Below are 21,172 nucleotides of genomic sequence, written 5' to 3'. Positions count from 1 at the left end.
GTTAAAGGTGCATTACAACAATACGCAAACGCTCAAGTGCCATGTTGTGTTTTTACAGCACTGGAAACTTCCCAGTGAGAGCAGGTATATAGATATACAGCACTGTGCAAAAAGTATTAGGCCATCATAACCTTTGCATAACCTTATTTTTTTTATTAAGATATATAATCTTTATTATGATATATCCAAAAAATATACACAAATCCCATTATATAAAACCACAGATCAAGGCAGCTTTACAGGCAGATGTATTATACAACGTTCTTGACACAGGCTTGACAGGTGCTCTTTCACTGTCCAGCTCATCCCATACTGCCTATGTAATATTCAAGACTGGACTCTGGAAGCCCATGGCTAAGTATGACCACTGTTCTACTAAAAGTTTTATAAAATAAGTGAAGACATTCATTACAGATTTAAATCAAGCTGCTTTGTTGTGGTCTGTAATACCTGCATTGCGATACTGAAAATTCCAAATGATGACTTTTTTCACACATTATATATCAAAATTATCATTTTCTAAGAAAAATATATTTTTTGCCATGATCTTTTTTTCTTATTATGATAAACAGGCAATAGCGTCTCAGAACAACTACAAAGACAATGACATTCAAATTCATCACCCCACTGGACCAGATAAAGTAAAATCACATAATCAGAGTCATTCAAACACCTACATACACTTGTGGATATGGAAATTGGGCCAATGTGCATGTCACAGTCATATCACATATTTCAAGACAAGCTTCTTGGTAAGAGTGTATTTTGGCTCTGGCATTTGTTTGTAGCTATTTAGATCTTCTCGTCTGCTGACCTCTCTGTTGACACGCGTCAGTATAGTGAGTATATCGTCATTCTCTGAGCTGCACAGAAAAAAAATAAGAAGCACATTTCAAATGATAATCTTCCAGAGCTGTAGGTATGTTTAATTACTGTATCACATGAACAACACAGCAGACACGTTTGAAAACATCAAAAGCATCCATTCATTAACTAGCACAAACAAATCAAAAAAGGCCATTCTCACCTTTGAGCGGATTTTTCCAGCTGCTTGCACAGCTCCTGGATGTAGATGGAGCCTTTGGAAGTATGTCGAAATGACATGTATTCTGGCACAGTGGCCATGCCCAGCAGGAAGTCTGCATTCGAAGGGACTCTCTCAATAGGGATCTGGCCTGCATCTTCCTCAAAATAGCTTTGCTTGTCCCCATTCTCCTCCTGCCTTGGCATCAGGGGAGTCGGTATGAATCCTCTCTCATAGTCATTTCCCTGGCACGCCTGAATGAAGAAAAGTTTGGGCTTCCCTGCCAAGGTGGGGGCTCTCCCACTTGTGAAGGGCTTTGTCAGTTCTGCCAGGGGCAGCCGCTGCTCATCAGTCCCATAGACACACCCCTTCTCTCCATGGGATAACACACATACCACCTAAGGTTAGAGGCAGACACACTGTTTAGGTTTAAGCTACATTGTTTAACTTTTAGTTCCAAACAGCCACAATGAAATTAAGCTGAATTTAGCAAAAACTAATGATTAATCAAACAACTCTGCATTTAAAAAAATCTATTTGACAGAACCATTGTGAACTGTCAAGATTCATTTCTGTTATTGTGCACATGAAGCCAAAACCACCAGCTGACTATAGCTTAGAACAGTCTGTGAACAGGTAGGTCTGATTCCATCCATATATCCATGTTGTACCCTCTAAACATGACAAATTACTGTACATTACTGTACAGACATGAACCACTCCTCTAACTCCTGGCAATAAAGCAAAACCAGTGTAATTTTAAAATATCAGACTATCCTTTCAAGGGTGTAACATCCCTCACCAAGGCATCGTGGTTCATAAAATTATTTGTGCTCAGCTCTCCTAGTGTAGATCGCATTTCATCTGCAGTCAGGTTGTTGTATACTTTCATTTCAAAGCCAAGACGAGAGAACAGTGAGGACAGAGCCCCTGTGTCACATAAAAAATAAATAAACACAAAATAAGTTAATTAATTAAAGAACACTGTTCAATTTGTCTTTATTGTGCTTCACGTTATATATGACAATTATTAACTTTAAACATCCTCAATCCTGATTGGTGCCAGGTCTAGTAGCTAAGAGGAAAAACTTAAATCAGTGTACATACTCTCATCATGGTCAGTTCCTCTTCGATCTTTAAGAAATAACCCAGTGAACTTTTCATTGTTGATAACCACACACCAACCACGAGGATTATGATTCAGAGGGTAGTAGTCTGCCTACAGGGCACAAGAAAACAATCGCAAACAAATTATAAACACTAATGTTCTGAAATATGAGTGTTTCAATGAATGAATTAATTCATCAATGAATAAAATGTGTTTGTGTGAAGTTACCTCTTCGGGAAGAGAGGGGGACTGTCTGAGGGATTCTGCATCAGAGTAAACCCTCCTTCCATCTGGAGAACACAAACAACAGAAATGTAAATCCCTTATATGTCTATATTATAAAAGTGGCATTAGGTTAATATTAATAGCAGTAATTAACAGGTTCTAAAGCTATACTGATTATTATTAAAATATGAATAGGAGTAATTACAAATTAATTAAATACAATTCAGTGGAAGACACTCACTGCCGGGCTGAGTCTCAGATATCGATAGGTAAGGTGGTGCTGGTTGATGTCTGGGGTTGAGTCTCTGTGGGAAGGCAACAGGGTTAATGGCATTGGTAACCAACTCACTGGAAAAAACAAACAAAAAACATTTAAACACCTACCTGGAAATCCATAGTGACATGCTCCTGACGGGTTCCCACTGCAAAGAAACCAATCACCCATTGAGTTTAAAAGGAACAACATTTAAAGTACGTGTGTAACTGAGAGCCATGTTTCATTGAAATTTTATTTATGTCTGTTATATATGAATGATTACACAGAGGAATAAAGCTGATGAGCTATACAATTAAGTTATTGGAGAGAGTAATGGAAGCTAGGCCAGGAGGAGAGGTGAGCATTTGTGAGCAGCAAGATGGTTTCATGCCTAGAAAGAGAACAACAGATGCAGTATTTGCTTTGAGGATGTTAATGGAGAAGTACAGAGAAGGTCATAGGGAGTTGCATTTTGTCTTTGTAGGTTTAGAGAAAGCGTATGACAGGGTGAAGCGAGAGGAGCTGTGGTATTGTATGAGGAAGTCGGGAGAGGCAGAGAAGTATGTTATATTGGTGCAGGTCATGTATGAAAGCTGTAAGACCGTGGTGAGGTGTGCTGTAGGTGTGACAGAGGAGTTCAAGGTGCAGGCGGGTCTCCTTTAAAGATCGGGTCTGAGCCCCTTCTTGTTTGGTCTGGTGATGGACAGCCTGACAGGCAGGAAAGTGTCAGGTGTGTTTTGCCATAAAAGAGTATCAGCGAGAATGAAAGGAAATGTGTTCAAGACAGTGGTGAGACAAGCAATGTTGTTCGGCTTAGAGACAGTGGCACTGAAGAAAAGAGAGGAGGCAGAGCTGGAGGTAGCAGAGTTTAAGATGTTGATGTTCTGTTTAAGAGTGATGAGGATGGACAGGATCCGGATTGAGTCCATCAGAGGGACAGTTCATGTTAGATGTTTTGGAGATAAAATCAGAGAGGCCAGATTGAGGTGGTTTGGACATGTTCAGAGGAGAGAAAGTGAATATATCGGTAGAAGGATGCTGAGTTGGAGCTGCCAGGCAGGAGATCTAGAAGAAGACCAAAGAGGAGATTTATGGATGTAGTGAGAGAGGACATGAAGTTAGTTGGTGCGAGAGAAAGGATGCAGAGAAAAGGGTTAGATGGAGCCAAATTATTCGCCGTGATGACCCCTAAAAGGGAACAGCCGAAAATAAAAAAAGAAGAAGATATACTGTATGAATTATTAAGTTCATCGCGGTAAATAGAAATTGATTGATGTTTGGTTAAAAAAAGTATGTATGTAAAAGTTGTTTTGCAAAGTTTTATTTTGATGCACATGACCTGAGGGGTATGGTTGTGGCATTATGGGAAGAAATAATAGTGATGCAAAGGAAAGACATAATGGCCCCAAAATAGTCACACACAGTAACTGATCTTGCTTATGTTTGCGAATATTGCGGTTAGGTTAACTTAACTGCATGGGTAATGTGACATCACATTTCGGCTACGTTAGCATGGTTTACCAATGGATGCTAGCTTGATAAACTTTAACATTACCAAAAGAAGTACATTTCAAATGTTGTAATTTTCTTTTGTTTTTTGTTTTTGAGTGTCTGCTCAAGTAAAAGAAAGAGACAGAAAGACAAAATAAGCCTTCATATTTGCGTGATGCTTGGCCATTACTTCATTGGACTGGTGTAGGTACAATATGTGTGCTTGTAGCTGGTGTCAATCTTACCATCTATGTAGTTTTGTACAACTGATGCCAACTGTTGATCAAACTCTTGCAGCACATTTTGCAGCTCATAAAGATTTGTTTTTGACAGTAGACCGGTCTTTTCCATTTCAGCAAACAAATCAAGTGATGTCTGTAAAGAAGACAAAAGATGTTCTTGTGTCTTTATGAAGAAGTTTTACATATCAAATCTGGCATTAAAAAAAGATTTTTAGATTTACTAAACATTAAGCATGCACAATGCAATGTTAATAATTATTTATCTCATGTTCACTTTTCAACAATGCAAAATGCAATGTTACTTATCATTTGTGACTTTTTGTGGCAAAGTGGCTGCAGGTCAAATAATAAAATATGTAAATAGCTAACTGTACACTATGCCAACCTAGCAAAGGTATGTTAACAATAAATAAATAGTTTATATAAATAAATCACAATTTTATGTTAAATGGGAAGGTTGTATTGAGAAGATAAATGATGGCAACCACTGTTGATGAAAGATGAGGATGTCAAAATATAGCCACTAGAGGGAAACTACAACATAGGTTTTTATGTGTAGCTGATATAATCAAACTACAACCCATAGTGAAATTAAAAGAATACAATTTAACTGTAACCAAACTTAAAAAAGAGCTTAATATCTCAAAATGTGATGTGATAAATGCTTTTCCAAATGTTTCTATTTATACATTTTAACATTTTACAAATTAGTTATTTGATGTGGAATGGCAGAAATTACACCTTTCTATTTAAACTCAAGCACTGAGCCAGGTAACCTTCACCACCGCTGCCTGGGCTTGAGAGCAGAATGTGCGCCTCGCTCTTACAGAGTAGGTTTCCTGCATAATTTGCAGGCTCCATTACGCTCCCGAGCTGATTATGCCAGTGGTGGCATCATGATCTTCCACTTGCTCTTTTGTCCAGTTCTATCTTTGAGACATTTCATACCCCTTACTCTGTAGTTCAGTGCTATCTGGCCCCCAGATGGCCCACTCTAGGGAAGGTTAGTTTTTCTTGTCTCGCTATCCTATACCCTTAGGGGAGTCATTGAGTACCCCCACCCCCCCACCCCCACCCCCTTTTTTTCCTTTCTGCTGTCCCACTGTCTGCCTGTGAGAGCGATAGAGTTGCAACTTTTGGCCGGCTCAACAGTGGGCGTGCACTATGCTGCTTCATTTGGCGCAGCACGCACAGGGATTGGTTCATTATGCTACCGCAAGATATGTTAGCAACAATAAAGAAATTAACTATGGGCTTAGTTCTTAAAGTTATGTATAAAGACTTAGTGAATGAGATGTATTTGTGGGTGTGGCAAGTTGATTTCCAAAATGCAGGAAAGGTTGGAGGTTGTGTTCTTACATTGCTTGTCTCTACGCATTTTTTGCCCAACTTGTTGCTCAAAAGAAACTTCATTTTTTCAAAATTCTCCATAGTCATGTCTTCATATACTTTGTACAGCATCACCCTAAGAGGAGAAACAGAACATCAACAAAAAGGAAAGGGATAAACAACAGAAATTAAAAATATACTGAATTAAAATTTACTGTACTTTATCTGCGTTGAATTATTGTCTTTTTCAGTTAGCAAATATTTTCAAAGTTTTTACCTGTATGCTGACAGGGTTGGACTGGCATCATTTTCCACTGGTGTCCTGCTGTCCGTCTCTAGAAGGGTGAGGAGATCTGCTCGACGGATAGTGTTAAGCAACTGAGAAAGGAAGTTGGAATTATCAAGTAAACCTCTTTCTTCTAGTCTCAAGAAGAGATCTTTTGCATCCTGAACCTGTATTAAAAAAAGCCACAAACAATGGTTTTCAAATGTTTGAGAAAGAAATGAGGGGAAACAAAGAATGTCTGTAACTGGAGAGAAATTATGTCTAGTAAATACATACAACAAAGTATTTATGTGCTTTGAAAAACCTTTATACAATTAATCACTGATTCTTTCATTAGGAATCTTAAGAGGTGTGGATGTAATTAAAAGGTTAAATAACAAAATACCTTTTTATAGTGTTAAAAATTTAAAAAGTAAGAAATTAAGTAAGTAAAGTAAGTAACTAAAAAAGTTAAAATATGTTTTGTAGTACTCACCCCCTCCAGGCGTTTCTTTTGGACAACATCACGACACAAAAAGCAAAGTGCTGCCACCTCAGTGGACTCCAACTCCTCATCTATGTGGGACAGCTTCACCCTATCCATCTCAGTTCCACGGGTCTGGTGCCGAGCTCAACACTTTCTACAGGTCAGGACTATCAGAAGCAAAAATAAGGGAGGCATCATAATAATAAAAATATCACAGAATGAGTACACAAAACACCAGACACTATACATGCAAAATTTTTTGTCCTTTGGGCTTATCCCGGGAGTTCAGGGTCGCCACAGCCGATCATTGTCTGTTGATTTAGCAGTTTTTACACCCTTTATGCCCTTCCTGACACAACCATCCCCAATTTCTACCAGGCTTGGACCTGCACTGCATAGCTGGGGATGGGAAAGAGCTGTTGGGGGTTCAGTTTCTTGCCTAGAGATACTTAGACATATAGCCGGGACTGGGAATAGAACCACTGACCCCGTGATCCGTGGAAAACTGCCTTTATGAAAAATCCCTTCATTCCACTACTAAAAACTGCACAATACAGTTACAAAAATATTACAGAAATATCAACTAACACTATAAGTACTAAACATATCAGAAATTAACATAAAATCAATCAGTCTTATATTATTAGTTTTTACATTACACTTACAGCATCTTGTGTACAGGCCCCAGTTTGTATCTGAGTTACTTTCCTTCTTCCACCTAAAGTCCAGTAAGGAAAGTGTAGGGTGTCCCAATGTTAAGTTTAATATTTAGAACTAGCTTACAATGTTAATTGTTAGACAAACTCGTGATGATTGTGAAAGTGAACTTTTAATTAAATACATTGTTGCTAGATGACATTTACAGTAATGGTGTAAGATGATATTTCGGACTTTCCTTGGTAAAATCCACAGGAACGTAACGCGATGACGCAGCTAATTTTGTCTGCGAACCTGCCAACTTTTGCTTCACTTCACGAAATGGAAATTGCGCATTTAAAATGTTTTACACAATCTCAAGTGGTCCTACAGCATCATTGTGTCATCACTTAGCTAACTTTATATAACACATAATGTAAAATAGTCGTACTGAGTTACACTGAATTGAGCTAACATATAACCCCAGGCGGCTTCACTCCTGTGTAACCGACTTACCGATGCTGACTCATAGATTGTCAGTGACAACTTGCGTCCGAAAAAGAGAGGAAATGTTAGTCTTCTTTATGTTAGTGTTTTAACAGCAAAAATGAATTCTCTTGTAACTTGATGTAACTTCTCCGCTCACTCGAACCATCGTCTGTAAACAGGCATTTCTAAACTATACGTTTCACTTTCGGCGGAAATAGCGATAAACTTCCGCCTTTAAATACGCCACAGACAATCCAGGTTTAGGATTCATACCAATTTAATTGTCTTGAATAATTTTTATTTAGGTTTGGCCTACGCGACAATACCAAAAACCAATCTACTCCAGCCTCAGCTTGATCTACAACGTAACAAAATTGTCTTGTTTTATAACAGTTACACTTTTAATTTGAAGTCGGAACAAGCGGATGTTTGAAAACATTTTATTCAGGTAACTTTTTGATAGGATCACACAGTTTAGGTGAGTTATTCTCCACGATGCTGTCTTTAACAGTGAGAAATGCAGTTTCTATACGTCGGTTAACAGGAAGTTAGATGATGAGATCTCCCCCTGACTGTGCTTTTACAGTTACCGGTCTTTCAAGCTTAGCTCATAAGTTTGGCGGGAGGCAAAAGGGAGAAAGTACTCTCTGGTAAACTGGAACACATCCTGTGGTTTCCTCAGTAGCAAGAATTGCAGGAAGTCAGATATGAGAGCACGGATTTCTGGATGCTGTCTTAGGTAAGAAGCATGATCTGCCTTCAGCTCCTCCTGGCAAAAAGTCAAAAACACATTCATATTCTGATAAAAAAAATAGACAGGTGGGAAGTAAACATTTTTCCTTATGTAAAGTAATTCTGAAAAACTGAGTCAAATAATAACCAATTTTTACCTTTCTGTCGAGGAATTTTGAGCGCATCTCCATGTCTTCTTCCCATAAATGAGGGATCTTCTCAAAACCTGACATGCAAACAGACATAAAAACATCACTGACACAATATCTAGTGTTTGTAGTGGATGAATTTTTAGGTATGAGAATGATTACCTATTTCTTGCTGTGATGGCAACTGCAAACACCTCATGGTGATAGGTGATCCCACCTGCACTCTGCTAGCCAAGTGCCTGATCAGATAAACCAGGCAACAAATTAATTTAATAAGTAATTTGCAAAACATGCATATATTTACTCATAAATACATGCACTTGTTGCACATGAAAAATAACTCACAGAAACAACTTTTGGCTCTCTATCTTTACCATGCTCTCTCTTATCCGTTTACAAGATTTTCATGCAGTATATCAAGTATCTTATGCAATGGCTTTACAGGCAACAGCTTCAAGCTTAAAAACAGTTACAATACATGGGAAAACCTTTTTAATATGGTGCATTATTGTGTAGTTAAAATTATGTGTTTTCTTTGCTGTTTAATTTTGCAGCCATCTCTTGATATTAAATATTAATACTCTGTGGCTTTCAATACATTTTCAGCCTGTCAGAAATTCTGCACCCATTGTAATATATTGTTATTATTGCTTTTGGAAATGAAGGTAGAAGAACATTTTAATAATGTATTATACAGCCCTAAATACAGTCCTGTCCATAGTGGTGACAGTGAACTGTCTAAAAATATGCAAGAATCTAGAGAAATACAGCATAGTCATTAGACTTACCCATCATTCAGGAAGTAGCACTGCCAGGTAGTGGGTTTGCCCTCAACGGAGTGAACAATTCTTTCCACCCCAAATACCTCCATGGTTTTACATCCAACTTCCAGCAGATTCAGACCCAGTTCACTCTGACCACAGATAGAGAGTCAGACACTCTAAAAAAGGTTGGGTTGAAAATAACCCAACTTGGGCTATTTGTGTAACCCAGTGATGGGTCAGATAGGGACAAAGCTAACCATTGTTTGGTTAGTTATTTAACCTATCCTGCTGGGTCAAATTCACCAATAGGTTTGTTCATGTTTGACCCATCACTGGATTAAATATGAGTGGCTTGTTTAACCGATGTTACAGGTAATAACAACCCAATGATGTCCTTTGACTTATAAAAACATTTATACATTTGAAAATATGAGGTACAGGCAATCCCTCATCATATAAGTCATTGATTTACCAATATGTCTTACACAGAAATAATTACTTACAAAAGTGGTGTGGACAATGTGCAGTCCCTCGTCAAAGGTGATGAAGGTCATGTTTTCTGGCATCGCCTTCCCCAGAGCGATCAGACGCATCAGCAGCAAGTTGGAACCCTCTGTTACCAGTCCTCTTAGGACGGACATGGGATAAGACACACTCTTTTTCGTCACCTCCTGCACACACCCAAAAAGTATTACAACAACACCAGATTTGCTGACATCTGCAAAAAATAATTTTAATGATGTCATGTAACCAGATAAATGACTCTGAATCAAATCATTGAATGGATTAACATATATGTAGTAAACAAATTTACAAAATTGCATATGTAACCCTTAGTTGTGGTTAATCATGACAAAAGCCATTTTTTTACTTCTTTCGCTGGGGCTGTGGCTGCTAGAACTGTGGGGCTGTTTTGTCTTGTTTACAGACGGTTGTCTCTCACTCTACAAATCATTTTTTTTCTCTCACCTCTCCTACAGTGGTAACTTTATCTATCACCATCTGCCCATCCAGCTGCACCATGTGACACCTCTTGTTCCAAGCATGGCCTTCAAGCTATATAAACAGAAAGATGTGACATAAGACCAAATTGCACTGGGGAAGGTGACACTGCTAACGTGAATACTGCAATGACTTACTTTGATATACTCATGATAGTCTTCCTCTAGCACCTCCAGCTCAGAATTTAAGTAAGCTTAAATTGTTAATAAATTGGTAAAGATATGAAAACACATATTAACAAATGGTAGAAGACAAAACAGTGCATATCAACCTGTGTGGGAAACCATTGCTTCTCCTGACCTGTCACTGTTGTTCCACAGGGGGACTCATCAATGGCTCCGTGGCTCTGAGCTTGCAGCAGAAGACAGGGCTGCTGGTCTCTCCTGGCAAACTCCACCGTCACTCTGAACGTACCCAGGTCTGTGCCGCACTCTGACAGAGTCACCAGAGAGTCGGGAAACACACACTTTTGTAGCTCTGCAGGCTCTGAAAAAATTAACACGAAATTAACAACTTCTTTGTCAATTTCGCCTGCGTGGTAGTCAACAGCTCACCACGTGCCAAAATCAGGTGCTAATTCTCATGTGTGAAAAGCGGATATCTCTGACATCTCAGAAGACTGTCAAAGAGATTCACCCACCGATGTTGGACATGAATGTGAGAGCTACGTCAGAGGCTTTCAATTCCTCACGGGGCTCGAGTCCTTCAGTCCACGCAGGAGACTCGTCATGTAACTGGATTTCCATGGTTGGTTGCTCTTCTATTGAAGATCTTTCTGGTAGTAAATAAGTATGTAAGGCCCTTCCGAGGTGGAAATTGCGTTACAATACATTTGTTTTTTTATCGATAGTTGGTTGTTTTTTTTTTCATTTATATGGTAAGCAGCATTTTTCTGGACTTCTGTGTACAGCCTCTCTTTTGATACGGAAAAGAACACGGACGAATCCGTTTGTCATGGCAACGACGCCACTGTACCGCAAGGACGGTTGTATCTGCGCAGCCGAATGTGGACGCAAGCTACCGTAACGTCAACGTTCTACATTATGATTGAAAGGAGCCAAAACTTATGAGATACAAAGTAAAATGTTTTAGGTAAAAAATAGCATAGTGTTGACTAAATTAAAATAATGGCATAAGCAGACTTGATCATTTAAAACCAAAATTATTAATAAAATTAAAAATTATAATAATGTAAACATGTAGTACATTTTATTGGTGTAGCACATTTCAAGAGCAGGACGTTATGAACTAATTAAAATAACAGCAGTGAAATGAAAGACACAAAAATACAGCAAAAATTAAAAGCAAAAAACAGCAACATCTTAAAACCATACTAAAGCTAAATCGTGTCATGTTTGGTGCTTTGCTGCAGAATTTGGAACCATGTGTAAGCATTTCATGGAGGTTGTTTAAAGGCATGTAAAAAATGGCATGTTAGTACGTAATATCATTTGTACATACATATCATCCAAATTCAGCATTTAGTGGTTCTATTTAAAAAATAATTCTAGCTATAAACTTTGCTAGGTTCTAAAAACCTGACCTTTGTAACCCCCACGTCTTGGAACCATCAGTTTTCAATTATTGTTCTTATAAAAAAATAAGTTTATTGTTTTATGCATACCTGTGACAGTATAAAAAGTAATGGTTCAACGTAGTAAGAAAAATGTTCTCCTGATAAATGTAAACATTATTAATCAAGACATAAAGTTTGGAAAGTTTGCATGATTTCTGGTGATTTAACTGTAGTTGCTTTGTGGTGATAAAACAAGTTTCTTCCTCAGGGTGAACCTAACTTCAGGCATCTGCTTTGCTGCACCCACTTGACTGGACCCCTCTTTCTGGCCAACTTCATTGTTCACACGGTGGAGGATGGTGGTGATGTCTTCACCCCTAAAACAATATCCATTGTTCAAAATACATTACTGTCTTTCCCTGGCACAGATTATGATCCATTAAAGTATACATAATATATGTATAATATATTTTAAGGAACAAAACTAACTAAACATACAATTCTGTGTTTCAAATTTACCTTGGACAGTGCCTCTGTAGCTGCTGACACAAAGACTGAACAAACCAGCTCCCATCTGTTTTGTGTCTAAATGCTGCATGATCTTCAACAGTGGCATAAGCAACCAGAAAATCCCCTTCCTCAGGGATCGACGGTAAAGAAGAATCATCAGCCTCAACATCTGTAAGTATCACCCCATGCTGTGTCTTGTCTCCTTGGCAAGCCTGAATTAGGAACACTTTCGGCTTGCCAGTCAGGGGGGATTGGTCAGTCGCCTTGAAATTCCTAGTTATTTGTTTAATGCAGAGAGGCTGCCAGTCAATCCCAAAGACTACACCCTTTTTTCCATGACTGAGAATACAGCAAATGAAGGCATCACCGTGCTGAAGAGGCTGCTGAAGTTCAGTGAATTCAGTATGAGACCACTCTTTTACATTAAACTCCTGCAGCTGAGAGAGGTCACCGCTCAGGGAAGCAAAATATTTCAGTGCTCGATCCATCTGGTCCTTGGTTTGGTCTTTACACATCAGCACTCTGAACCCCAGCCCACTGAACACCTCTGACAAACTTTCTGCAAGAAATGTTATTAAAAAATACAAAAATGAAGCTTCACCTGCCAGCAAATACAGTAGGACAATAGTGAATATGTGAATTCTCTAACATACGAGTATCTTTGTTGGTTCCATTTCTCACATTGCCATCTTTAAAGTTCTCATTGTTTATGATGACACAGAGGCCAACAGGCTGGCTGTTCAACCTATACTGCTCATCCTCAAAACAATGGAAACAACAGAATAGAAACACACAAAGACTTTTACTAAAAAAGTAACGTAATTATCTGTAACATTTGCATTTTAAAAGATATGTGTCTCCAAAGTATATAACAAAGCATTTAAAACCCTTCTTGTAGCTCTTTAACAAAGCCATTTAAAAATACTGACTCATACATTGTGACATATATTCTGCTACCTGAATGAAAGTCCTCACCTTCTTTTGTCTCTTGCACTCTGGTGAATTATCATCTAAGGAAATCAGGGGTTAAACTGAATTATATGGCATAATATACAATTTTGCACAACATTTCTTTATTAAAAATGGCTGCGTGTAAATGAAAGTACCCCTGATGTCCCATGAAGAAGCTTGGACAGGCTTAGGTAAGAGCTGGTTGTGATTCAGTTGTATGTTCTTAAGTTCTGGGAAGGTTGATTTAATGTCCTCATCAGTTTGCAGGAGGGTCAGGAAGTATTGGCAGGTGTTCTCTCCTTTAGTCATGATCTTATCGACAAGCTCAGTGACGTGTCCTTCCTCATCTTTCCCATAGATGATCTTAAGGTTTTGGTACTCACGTCCGGTTATCAGGTTTTTCTCATGTACTTTGTTGAGGATTAGGCTGCGGTCTCCACACAAAATTTCCAAAATTTTTGTTTTATTGTTTCTCACTGTGTCTTTTGCTGACATGGTGAACCTGACAGAGATGTGAAGAAGCAGATCATTGCAGGTTTGTGTAACTCACAGCACAGTAATCCAAATTCAAACAGTAAAATCAGATTTTTCTTTAATTTGCAGGTTTGCATTGTAGACCCAATGTTTGGCACATATTATAATATAGTTACTGATTTTATAGGCAACTTGTGAGGTTAAGGAAAAGAGTTTCTAATAGCAGATACAATAGTGAGTGTATTTGGAAAAGTGGGTGCCCAATTTGAGGCATTTAAATTACACTATGGCTAATGCAAACTTCAACCTGAATCCAGCTGTCACCGTGACCAAGTATTTCACTTTAAATACTTGGCCGATCAACCGTCCTCACTATGTAATTTGTCACTTGATTGACTTACAGGGAAGCCAGTCTGACACGAGATTTTTTTTTTCCTGAAACATGGCTCACCGCGCATGCGCATGAATACAACGGCGCCAAGGGCTGCAAAGCTCTAGCAAGCTAGCGAGATAGCCTCCCGACTATGCATCCCTGGTTGATTCTATTCAGTGCAAGTCATCAGAGTAAGGTAATGACAAAAAATGTACAGAGTTGTATTGTGCAATATGGGTTCATGTAGTTATGCAAGCTACACCAACATATATTGTGCATATAAAGAATTCTCAATATATTAATAAATAAATACATGTTTTGTATTTTTATAGTAGGTAGATCATTTTGACTTGATCATTTTATAAGTAGGTCGAAAGCCAAAAAAGTGTGGGAAACCCCTGCCTTAAAGACTCTTCTCTGGTAAAAGTAGTGGTTCACAGCGATAAACCACTATGAAGAAGAATCTGTATTCAGAAACATGATTGAACAAGCTACACAAAGGATGGATTTGTGCGTTATTAGAGGTGTATTCTAATATAGTTTTCTCTTTTTCAAGACAAAAGGTAGGCGACTAAGGGCTTGGTTTCAAGACTGTAACTTCAATCCAGTGCTCACTCCAGATGAAGAGGGTTCACTAGCTGTACTTAAAGTTTCTTGAGATCTTGGGCACAAGCAGATAATACGCAGATAATTTGCCCAATTGAAGCCCACTATCTGGTACATATCGTACCAGAGCGTGTATCGAATGAATAAAATCACATGACTACGAAGGATTATTTTACCCCCAAATCTGTCTTTGGCAAAAATAAAGTTTTATAAGGTTTCATCATCCCATTACTGAATGTTACATTTACCCATCATGTCCTGCAAACTACCCAGTCCGCTTTTATCCAAGCCAAAACCTTTATGTGTCTGACGTGAACTACTGCGCTTCCACGACACTTAGCAGCAAACGGTGCAATACAGCGGTAATAACACAAAAGTTTGCTTCTTACTTCGAACTCTGGAGCGCCAGTCAGTCCGTCCGTGTGGCTACTTTCGTTCTAAAAAAACAGGTGGACAAAAAAAAAAGGCGCTAGTTCGTAGCTGAGAAAATGTGGGGACGGTAATTGCAGAGTGTGCGTTAGCTATTTGTTTTTAATTTTCTGCTTCCGCATATGCTCTGCTGTCATCGTTCAGGTAGGCAGATTTCCCGTTGTGGCACAATTGCTCGAGAAAAACTACTACACAAGTAGTTTTCAGGAAGACGAGGCAACGTCAACACATAAGTGCCTGAGGCCGCCTAGCGGAAGAATAGTGATGTACCTTTAAATTGTGTGATGACTTCTTCCTGAAGAAAACTCCTGAGCTCTAGGGTCTAAGCAAGACCTTACCAGAGTGGACAAACTAGGACAAACTTTAATAGGAAAGTACTGGAATTTACTGGATTTCTTGGGTGACTGGAGGAGCGAACGTTACTTGAAATGTTTTAGTGAAACGCTACCAACAAAAAAGAAAGAAGCTCAATGACTTAACATCCAGATAAATACAAATGGATACTTCATCGATTTAATAGGAATGGTTCAACACATATATCAGAAGACATAAGACAATTGATTAATACATGGCGAGAACTTGGCTGTCCCTCTCTGATGGTCTAGTGTTGTTTCAGTTTGAACAAAAAAAATAACTCATTTAGTTAAAAATTGTTAACGTGTACCTACTTTATTTTAAACTGTTAAAGGGTTTGACAACGTTTTTGAAAAAGTTATCAAGTCAACATTCTTGATTTGGTAACTAAAAAGTACAGGGTCTTCAAAATGTTGTGAGTCAGTGCTGTAGTTATGAGAGAGTGAGAAAAAAAGAAACAGAAAGAAAGTCACAGTTTCCTGAAGCTCTGTACAGTATGTGACGTACTGCTTCTTTTTTCCCCAGAAGTGTGCCCTCTGTGAGTGAAAACCGCAGTCAGCGTGAAGCTGGAGGGACAGCAGGAGGTAATGCCATCGTGTTAATGTCATTTACAGTAACGTGCGTAGTATTATAATATATGGCATATTTAGTAGTACATTATAAAGCTACAAAACTATTGTAGATAATAATTCATGGCTATGTCCATTTAATATAGTTAAGAGAAAGTAGTAGCTTTAAGTGAGTGTGTAAAAAAACACTGATAATTTCTTTCTTACTTTGGTCTTTGTTAAGAGATTGGAATTGTTTTTGTAGGAACGGGACATGTGTACGGTGTTAAAACTTAATCTACAACTAAATGTGATGTTCACATGAGGAAGTCTGTTTGTTTTTTGATTATATATCCACTCTTACTAGAACCCAACCTGTATATGTAGGCAACAATAAAAAAGGGGAAGTATGAAAAGTCAGGAAATTACAAAGTATGCACTAAAAGTCTCCTGCTAAAGTATGTCATTCAACACGGTATGTTCAGTGTTTGTTGATGTAATGTAATGTACTTTTTTCTATTTCTGTCTTTGTGTGTATGTGTGTGTGTTTGTGTGTGAAACATTAGGCTGGCTATGAAACTATTTACTGTCCATCCCGTTTGGCCGATTTTTCTGAGTCTTTGGGCCTCTCAGTGTGGTGAGTGACTTTTTACATTATAGACTACTCACACACAATATGATTTTATAGATGATGATGGCTATAAAATTATTCTTCTACAGTTCACAGTGTCTTCTTAGTCAACTGTATTTGGGTTATCTTACTTTCATCAGGGTGGTGTGACAGTTTTTGTGTTCCTTGTATGAAGTATTTATGAAAACCAGCACTCCCACCACCAAGATGATAGCAGAATATCAAAACAGATGATGGATTAAGCTTGGTGTGCTGCAAAACAGTGATGTGTTTTAATTTCATTTTAATTTTGGCTTTTAGTTGAAGCTCACACAGAAATAGATGTTACTGTGTTTGTTTAGAATTGGAGGTGGGAGGTAGAGCAGGTTGTCTGTAGACGCAGTGTTGGCGTCAGTAGTTCAAACCAGTCCACATGTTAAAGTGTCCTTGAGCAAAACACTGAACCACAAGTTTATCTGTGCATATGTTTGTATCTGTGGATAAAATCATCTTCCAATATATGTAAAATCAATTTATTCATAACTGTGCAACTCTAATGCTATATATATCTATAACTCTAGATCTATACTTTCTCTTTCAACAGGGACAGAGGACAACAGTTCAGATGTTTGTCAGGAGGATATGAATCCAGATGAAGTGAGAATCAGAATGTTCTTTTAGCTCTCAAATATAGACAATGTGGTGGAAAAGATTAAACCAAAGAAAAATCAATACAGTTTAACTCAGCATTTATTCTTGTAATTGATATTAGGCAGGGTACAGATTTACCTTTTCTCTACTGAGAAATGTATGTGTTTGAGGAGCCAGAACTACACCCAGAGAACAGGAGATAGTTCGTCTACGGACTTTCTCCCTCATATCAACAGATTTCAGGGACCTTTATCTCCTCTGCTCACATCTCACCATAACTTCACCCAACATCCTGTTTTCCTTCAGGGCTTATTGTCTGATTCTGGGAATGTTCTGGCAAATGTAATGCCACGGGTTATAATGACCCTTTTATATTCTTCCTGTCTCTGTAGTGCTCCACTCCAACACATGCATACAAGTCACAACACACTTAAATAATTTACAAAAGTAAAATATACAGTTTACAAAAGTAAGACGTGCATATATGTGCATATAGCCTATATGTACTACAGTCATATGTAATATATGTAATCTATGTCATTTATGTAATCTCTAACTAATACAACACAATAAAAGCTGGTTCATTGAATACAGATTTAATGTTTGAATTCTGTTTTCTGTTCTCTATATTTGTGAAACAATTTTAGCTCAACATCCTGAGTTCTTCAGGGCAAATGGAGTATGTAGACAAAAATGATGTAAATGAAACCTTTTCCTGCCTTCTTTACCCAAGAGGTTTACTGAACTGCTCCTGGTCATTCCAAACTTTAGAGAAGGATGCGCAGCTTTCTGTCCATATCAAGTATTCATCATTTTCAAATTACAAAACAGTAAAAGTAAAGTAAATATTTACAGATACAGATATGGTGAATTATATTTTGAGTTTGTATGTCTTTCTGTTTCTGTTCATCCAGTGTTTGTAATGGTAACACCAGAGCTGACTATTGGAATATTGCATCTAAGGATGGAGTCGGATTTAAATATTGGAATCTGCATGCGGAATTCAAGTCTGTCATCCTCGAGTTTAACATGTCTCTGCACGACAAATGGACTTCCTACACCTACATGTATGAGATGGAGTTATTAGGTAATACACTCTTGTTGCAAATGATAATACTACACATGGTCTTTAATGACATCCAGTGTTTAAACAATGCACCAGGTAGCACTTCAGTTAGTCTTTTCACTTGGCTCTCAATAGTGGGTCATTAAATTCTGTTTGTCTATGGTAACTCCACAAATATACCACATATATTATATTTTTAGGTTGTGTCAGTTGTGCAAAAAGTTATTGTTTTATTGCTACTTGTAAGCATGTGGTAGAAATAAAATTGTGTGGGTTTCGCGTGGAAAGAGAATTTCTGCCTCCCACACCATGATAAGGTCAGTGGATATCAAGGATCCCGGGTATCATAAATGTTAGCTCAAAATAGTGGTTGACATATTTCAGTCTGGGCCACAGTGATGAACAGACAAACACAGTGACAAAGCCAACCATAGATGTCATCTCATATAGTTTGATATCAAGGGGGCTGGGATTCTAGCATATTTTGGACTGACTGGCCTTTTGTTAGTTAGCTGGCATATAAATTGTTTCAGTAGGCTGAAGGCTAAGGCTAAGTTTAAGCTGTAGGTATAAAGAGTGGACAGCAGAGTGAATGAATAATCAATTATGTGACTTTTTTGTGAATGTGTGTGTCACAGAGGTCCTGTCTCCACCATCAAACATCTCTGCATCAGTCAAAGATAAATACCTGATGGTGACGTGGAGTTTGCCTGGTAGTCGAACAACCACAAACCCACAATGCTTTGAATACCAGCTTGACCTGGGTGACCAGGTACAGTTTATACATGGATTTTGATAAATGATGCCTGTTACTGTAACAGTACGTACTGTGGTTTGTTTTATTTTACACAGCAGTAGTTTAAATAAAATCCAATATGCAAACCTGAGTTGACAACTGATGAATCTTTTCAAACAGGAAGAACCCAAAAATGTGACCGCAAAGCTGTTTTATAAAGATCTGAATGATCCCACTCGCACCTATAGTGTAAGGATAAGGGCTCGGAAGAATAAAGAATGCTTTCTATCACATGTGTGGAGTGACTGGAGTCACACTGTCTGTAAGTGCTTATGTTTCTCAAGTTATTAAAACTAGTTGTAACCAGACACAGGTGCCTTGTTGTCTGTCCACCCATTAGTTGACTGCCTGGTGCCTGGCAGCCTGAATACACTATGTCATATTTCATGTTATTATGATTGAATGCAGTAACCTTTAGAATGATCCTCCCATGTGTCTGTAGGGTTGGACCAGTCGCGTTTCAAACTCAACACACTGGTGATCATCTCAATTTCACTTGGTGTACCCATGATCCTCCTGGCTGTGCTGCTCTTAGTGCGCCATCAGAGGTACTATTTGCGTCGCTTGTTGAATGACTAACTGGTTGACTGATGCGTGAAGCACACATTCTCATGCAACTATTTACACATGCACACATCTCCTCACAGACTTCCTATGTCTTTTCACACCTTTTTTTTGAGTTACATACTTCAGTGAGTTGTTTTTAATCTGATGTGTAAAAACTCTATCCTCTCCTTTAAACCTGTATCTGACCAGTGTCAGACAGAGTTAACCTAGACATCAGCCTAAGTGATGAAGAAGAGAGACAAAAGAGGATGCAGAAAGGAGTGTGGAAAGGAGAAGTAAGAGAAGTGCATGGGAGGTGGAAGTGTTTTCTGAAAAGTCACCACACAGCATCTACTGTAAAGTTCCTTAAGTTGTTGTCAGAAACCCCCTGGACTTTTCAAAATAAAAAAATGCAAATACAGCTGAAGGAAGGATGGATTTATATTCCTATTTTGGTTTTGGCAGTCTGACTTTTGTCAACTGATTATGTCAACTGAAAAAGATGCAGTGCAAGTAAAATGTATCATTTATTCCAATGTAGCTGGCAGCAGGATATGTTTAAAATGTGTTTAGATATTTTTACTTGTGGCTGATTTTGTGATGTGTGTGTTTCAGGGTGTCTGAACTTCTGTTTCCTCCAATTCCATGCCCACCACCCAAGTACATATACTTCTTGGAAAGAAATGACCCATCCAGTGTAAGTACACATACATACTGTGCATATATGCAGTCATATCACACATCTTACTCAACCACACCCAACTACAAAGACTTGTGAATAAAAAGGGTAAAAGTCTTGCTTTGTGTGCTTTGCCTTTTTTTAGTTCGTTCATCTTGCCCAACCAGCTAAGGTTGAGGAGGAGATAACAGAGGTGGAGGACACAAAGGAAAATGCAGAAAAGACATTTTAATAGCCACACAGGGAGGATTCATTCAAATTCGAAGCATTCCTTAAATGACGTCAAACTCCATGAACTTCCAATTGCATTTTTAAGCAGTATTTCCTTTCATGTATTAAAGGCTTGCAAAGCATGTAACTGCGTGTTTTGGCATTTTGATGTGTAATGTCTTTTTTTGTTTATTTTATAATAAATTTACATCTATTTGCATATGGAAACCATTGAAATGTGTTCATATTTTGATGTTGTACAGTAATACAGTTGAATAAATGTTGCTAAAATGTTGCAAAATTGCAACAATACACACAGCAAAGCATGCTAATAAAAGTATATAAAATATTTATCATTTTCTGCTTTAGACAGAAAAACATTCATTTATTCAGTCTTATTTGGCTATTTTGAATTGGCATACAGAATCAAAGTGTATAAAAGCAAAATAGCTTTCCAAACCTCACAAGTTACAGAAACTGAAAAAAAAAACATGAACATCATAACATTAAAGCAAATGTTTTTCATTTTAAAAAATTTACTGATACCACTCCCAATTCAGTCTGTTAATGTGATGATACAGCAGTAAGCTTAGTACACAAACTCAAGATACGATGAAACATCTATGTACAACATTACACTCATAGGCATCTCTA

General features: G+C 38.0%; 4 protein-coding genes and 1 long non-coding RNA gene across 11 annotated transcripts; 2 read left to right on the top strand and 3 right to left on the bottom strand.

Moving 5' to 3' along the window:
• Positions 1-132: 132 nt before the first annotated feature.
• On the bottom strand, positions 133-7,772 carry casp8 (caspase 8, apoptosis-related cysteine peptidase). 3 transcript variants are annotated; one of them, XM_067475176.1, is made up of 13 exons: positions 7,580-7,771; positions 7,093-7,145; positions 6,437-6,594; positions 5,953-6,128; positions 5,706-5,811; positions 4,350-4,479; positions 2,742-2,779; positions 2,599-2,662; positions 2,361-2,422; positions 2,132-2,243; positions 1,827-1,954; positions 1,028-1,422; positions 133-863 (listed from the first exon to the last, which is right to left on the bottom strand). In XM_067475176.1, exons 3-13 carry the CDS (start codon positions 6,542-6,544, stop codon positions 722-724), a joined length of 1,461 nt encoding a protein of 486 aa, XP_067331277.1. In that variant the 5' UTR covers positions 6,545-6,594; positions 7,093-7,145; positions 7,580-7,771; the 3' UTR covers positions 133-721. The 3 variants fall into 3 exon arrangements, with proteins under 3 accessions (XP_067331277.1, XP_067331278.1, XP_067331276.1); XM_067475177.1 differs by lacking the exon at positions 7,093-7,145 and having other exon boundaries at positions 1,827-1,909; positions 7,580-7,772; XM_067475175.1 differs by lacking the exon at positions 7,093-7,145.
• A 206-nt stretch (positions 7,773-7,978) lies between these two features.
• catip (ciliogenesis associated TTC17 interacting protein) lies at positions 7,979-11,262 on the bottom strand. 2 transcript variants are annotated; one of them, XM_067475180.1, is made up of 9 exons: positions 10,840-11,262; positions 10,500-10,685; positions 10,337-10,392; positions 10,167-10,253; positions 9,701-9,868; positions 9,222-9,346; positions 8,596-8,672; positions 8,443-8,510; positions 7,979-8,321 (listed from the first exon to the last, which is right to left on the bottom strand). In XM_067475180.1, exons 1-9 carry the CDS (start codon positions 10,943-10,945, stop codon positions 8,139-8,141), a joined length of 1,056 nt encoding a protein of 351 aa, XP_067331281.1. In that variant the 5' UTR covers positions 10,946-11,262; the 3' UTR covers positions 7,979-8,138. The 2 variants fall into 2 exon arrangements, with proteins under 2 accessions (XP_067331281.1, XP_067331282.1); XM_067475181.1 differs by lacking the exons at positions 10,167-10,253; positions 10,337-10,392 and having other exon boundaries at positions 10,471-10,685.
• Positions 9,796-10,628, top strand: LOC137098684 (uncharacterized). The gene is made up of 3 exons (XR_010910631.1): positions 9,796-9,885; positions 10,178-10,301; positions 10,520-10,628. It is a non-coding gene; the product is annotated as an uncharacterized lncRNA (long non-coding RNA).
• Positions 11,263-11,391: 129 nt separating the features above from the next.
• Positions 11,392-15,425, bottom strand: LOC137098678 (caspase-3-like). Of its 2 annotated transcripts, none has more exons than XM_067475179.1 (6): positions 15,019-15,425; positions 13,332-13,678; positions 13,201-13,235; positions 12,879-12,975; positions 12,235-12,784; positions 11,392-12,092 (listed from the first exon to the last, which is right to left on the bottom strand). In XM_067475179.1, exons 2-6 carry the CDS (start codon positions 13,669-13,671, stop codon positions 11,939-11,941), a joined length of 1,176 nt encoding a protein of 391 aa, XP_067331280.1. In that variant the 5' UTR covers positions 13,672-13,678; positions 15,019-15,425; the 3' UTR covers positions 11,392-11,938. The 2 variants fall into 2 exon arrangements, with proteins under 2 accessions (XP_067331280.1, XP_067331279.1); XM_067475178.1 differs by having other exon boundaries at positions 12,879-12,984; positions 15,019-15,422.
• LOC137098681 (interleukin-5 receptor subunit alpha-like) lies at positions 14,137-20,867 on the top strand. 3 transcript variants are annotated; one of them, XM_067475184.1, is made up of 11 exons: positions 14,137-14,219; positions 15,938-15,996; positions 16,527-16,597; positions 17,175-17,227; positions 17,869-18,023; positions 18,136-18,308; positions 18,926-19,059; positions 19,204-19,345; positions 19,526-19,631; positions 20,245-20,326; positions 20,454-20,867. In XM_067475184.1, exons 3-11 carry the CDS (start codon positions 16,534-16,536, stop codon positions 20,538-20,540), a joined length of 996 nt encoding a protein of 331 aa, XP_067331285.1. In that variant the 5' UTR covers positions 14,137-14,219; positions 15,938-15,996; positions 16,527-16,533; the 3' UTR covers positions 20,541-20,867. The 3 variants fall into 3 exon arrangements, with proteins under 3 accessions (XP_067331285.1, XP_067331286.1, XP_067331287.1); XM_067475185.1 differs by lacking the exons at positions 14,137-14,219; positions 15,938-15,996 and having other exon boundaries at positions 16,521-16,597; positions 17,955-18,023; XM_067475186.1 differs by lacking the exons at positions 14,137-14,219; positions 15,938-15,996; positions 17,869-18,023 and having other exon boundaries at positions 16,521-16,597.
• Positions 20,868-21,172: the final 305 nt, after the last annotated feature.

Source organism: Channa argus, chromosome 14 (assembly GCF_033026475.1).
Source record: "Channa argus isolate prfri chromosome 14, Channa argus male v1.0, whole genome shotgun sequence".
NCBI lineage: Eukaryota > Metazoa > Chordata > Actinopteri > Anabantiformes > Channidae > Channa > Channa argus.
This window is presented reverse-complemented; position numbering and strand designations above follow the sequence as displayed.

Excerpts from the sequence above, each read along its gene's own strand:
- casp8 (XM_067475176.1), bottom strand. The coding sequence starts at position 6,544 with ATGGATAGGGTGAAGCTGTCCCACATAGATGAGGAGTTGGAGTCCACT. Across the intron at positions 2,780-4,349 it reads TGTACAAAACTACATAGATG|TGGGAACCCGTCAGGAGCAT; the intron begins GTAAGATTGACA and ends GTTTCTTTGCAG. Across the intron at positions 1,423-1,826 it reads TTATGAACCACGATGCCTTG|GTGGTATGTGTGTTATCCCA; the intron begins GTGAGGGATGTT and ends CTCTAACCTTAG.
- catip (XM_067475180.1), bottom strand. The coding sequence starts at position 10,945 with ATGGAAATCCAGTTACATGACGAGTCTCCTGCGTGGACTGAAGGACTC. Across the intron at positions 10,686-10,839 it reads CACATTCATGTCCAACATCG|AGCCTGCAGAGCTACAAAAG; the intron begins GTGGGTGAATCT and ends TAATTTTTTCAG. Across the intron at positions 10,254-10,336 it reads ACTATCATGAGTATATCAAA|CTTGAAGGCCATGCTTGGAA; the intron begins GTAAGTCATTGC and ends CTGTTTATATAG.
- LOC137098678 (XM_067475178.1), bottom strand. The coding sequence starts at position 13,671 with ATGTCAGCAAAAGACACAGTGAGAAACAATAAAACAAAAATTTTGGAA. Across the intron at positions 13,236-13,331 it reads TTCTTCATGGGACATCAGGG|ATGATAATTCACCAGAGTGC; the intron begins GTACTTTCATTT and ends TGATTTCCTTAG. Across the intron at positions 12,093-12,234 it reads CTACAGAGGCACTGTCCAAG|GGGTGAAGACATCACCACCA; the intron begins GTAAATTTGAAA and ends ATATTGTTTTAG.
- LOC137098681 (XM_067475184.1), top strand. The coding sequence starts at position 16,534 with ATGAAACTATTTACTGTCCATCCCGTTTGGCCGATTTTTCTGAGTCTT. Across the intron at positions 16,598-17,174 it reads TCTTTGGGCCTCTCAGTGTG|GGACAGAGGACAACAGTTCA; the intron begins GTGAGTGACTTT and ends CTCTTTCAACAG. Across the intron at positions 19,060-19,203 it reads AGCTTGACCTGGGTGACCAG|GAAGAACCCAAAAATGTGAC; the intron begins GTACAGTTTATA and ends CTTTTCAAACAG.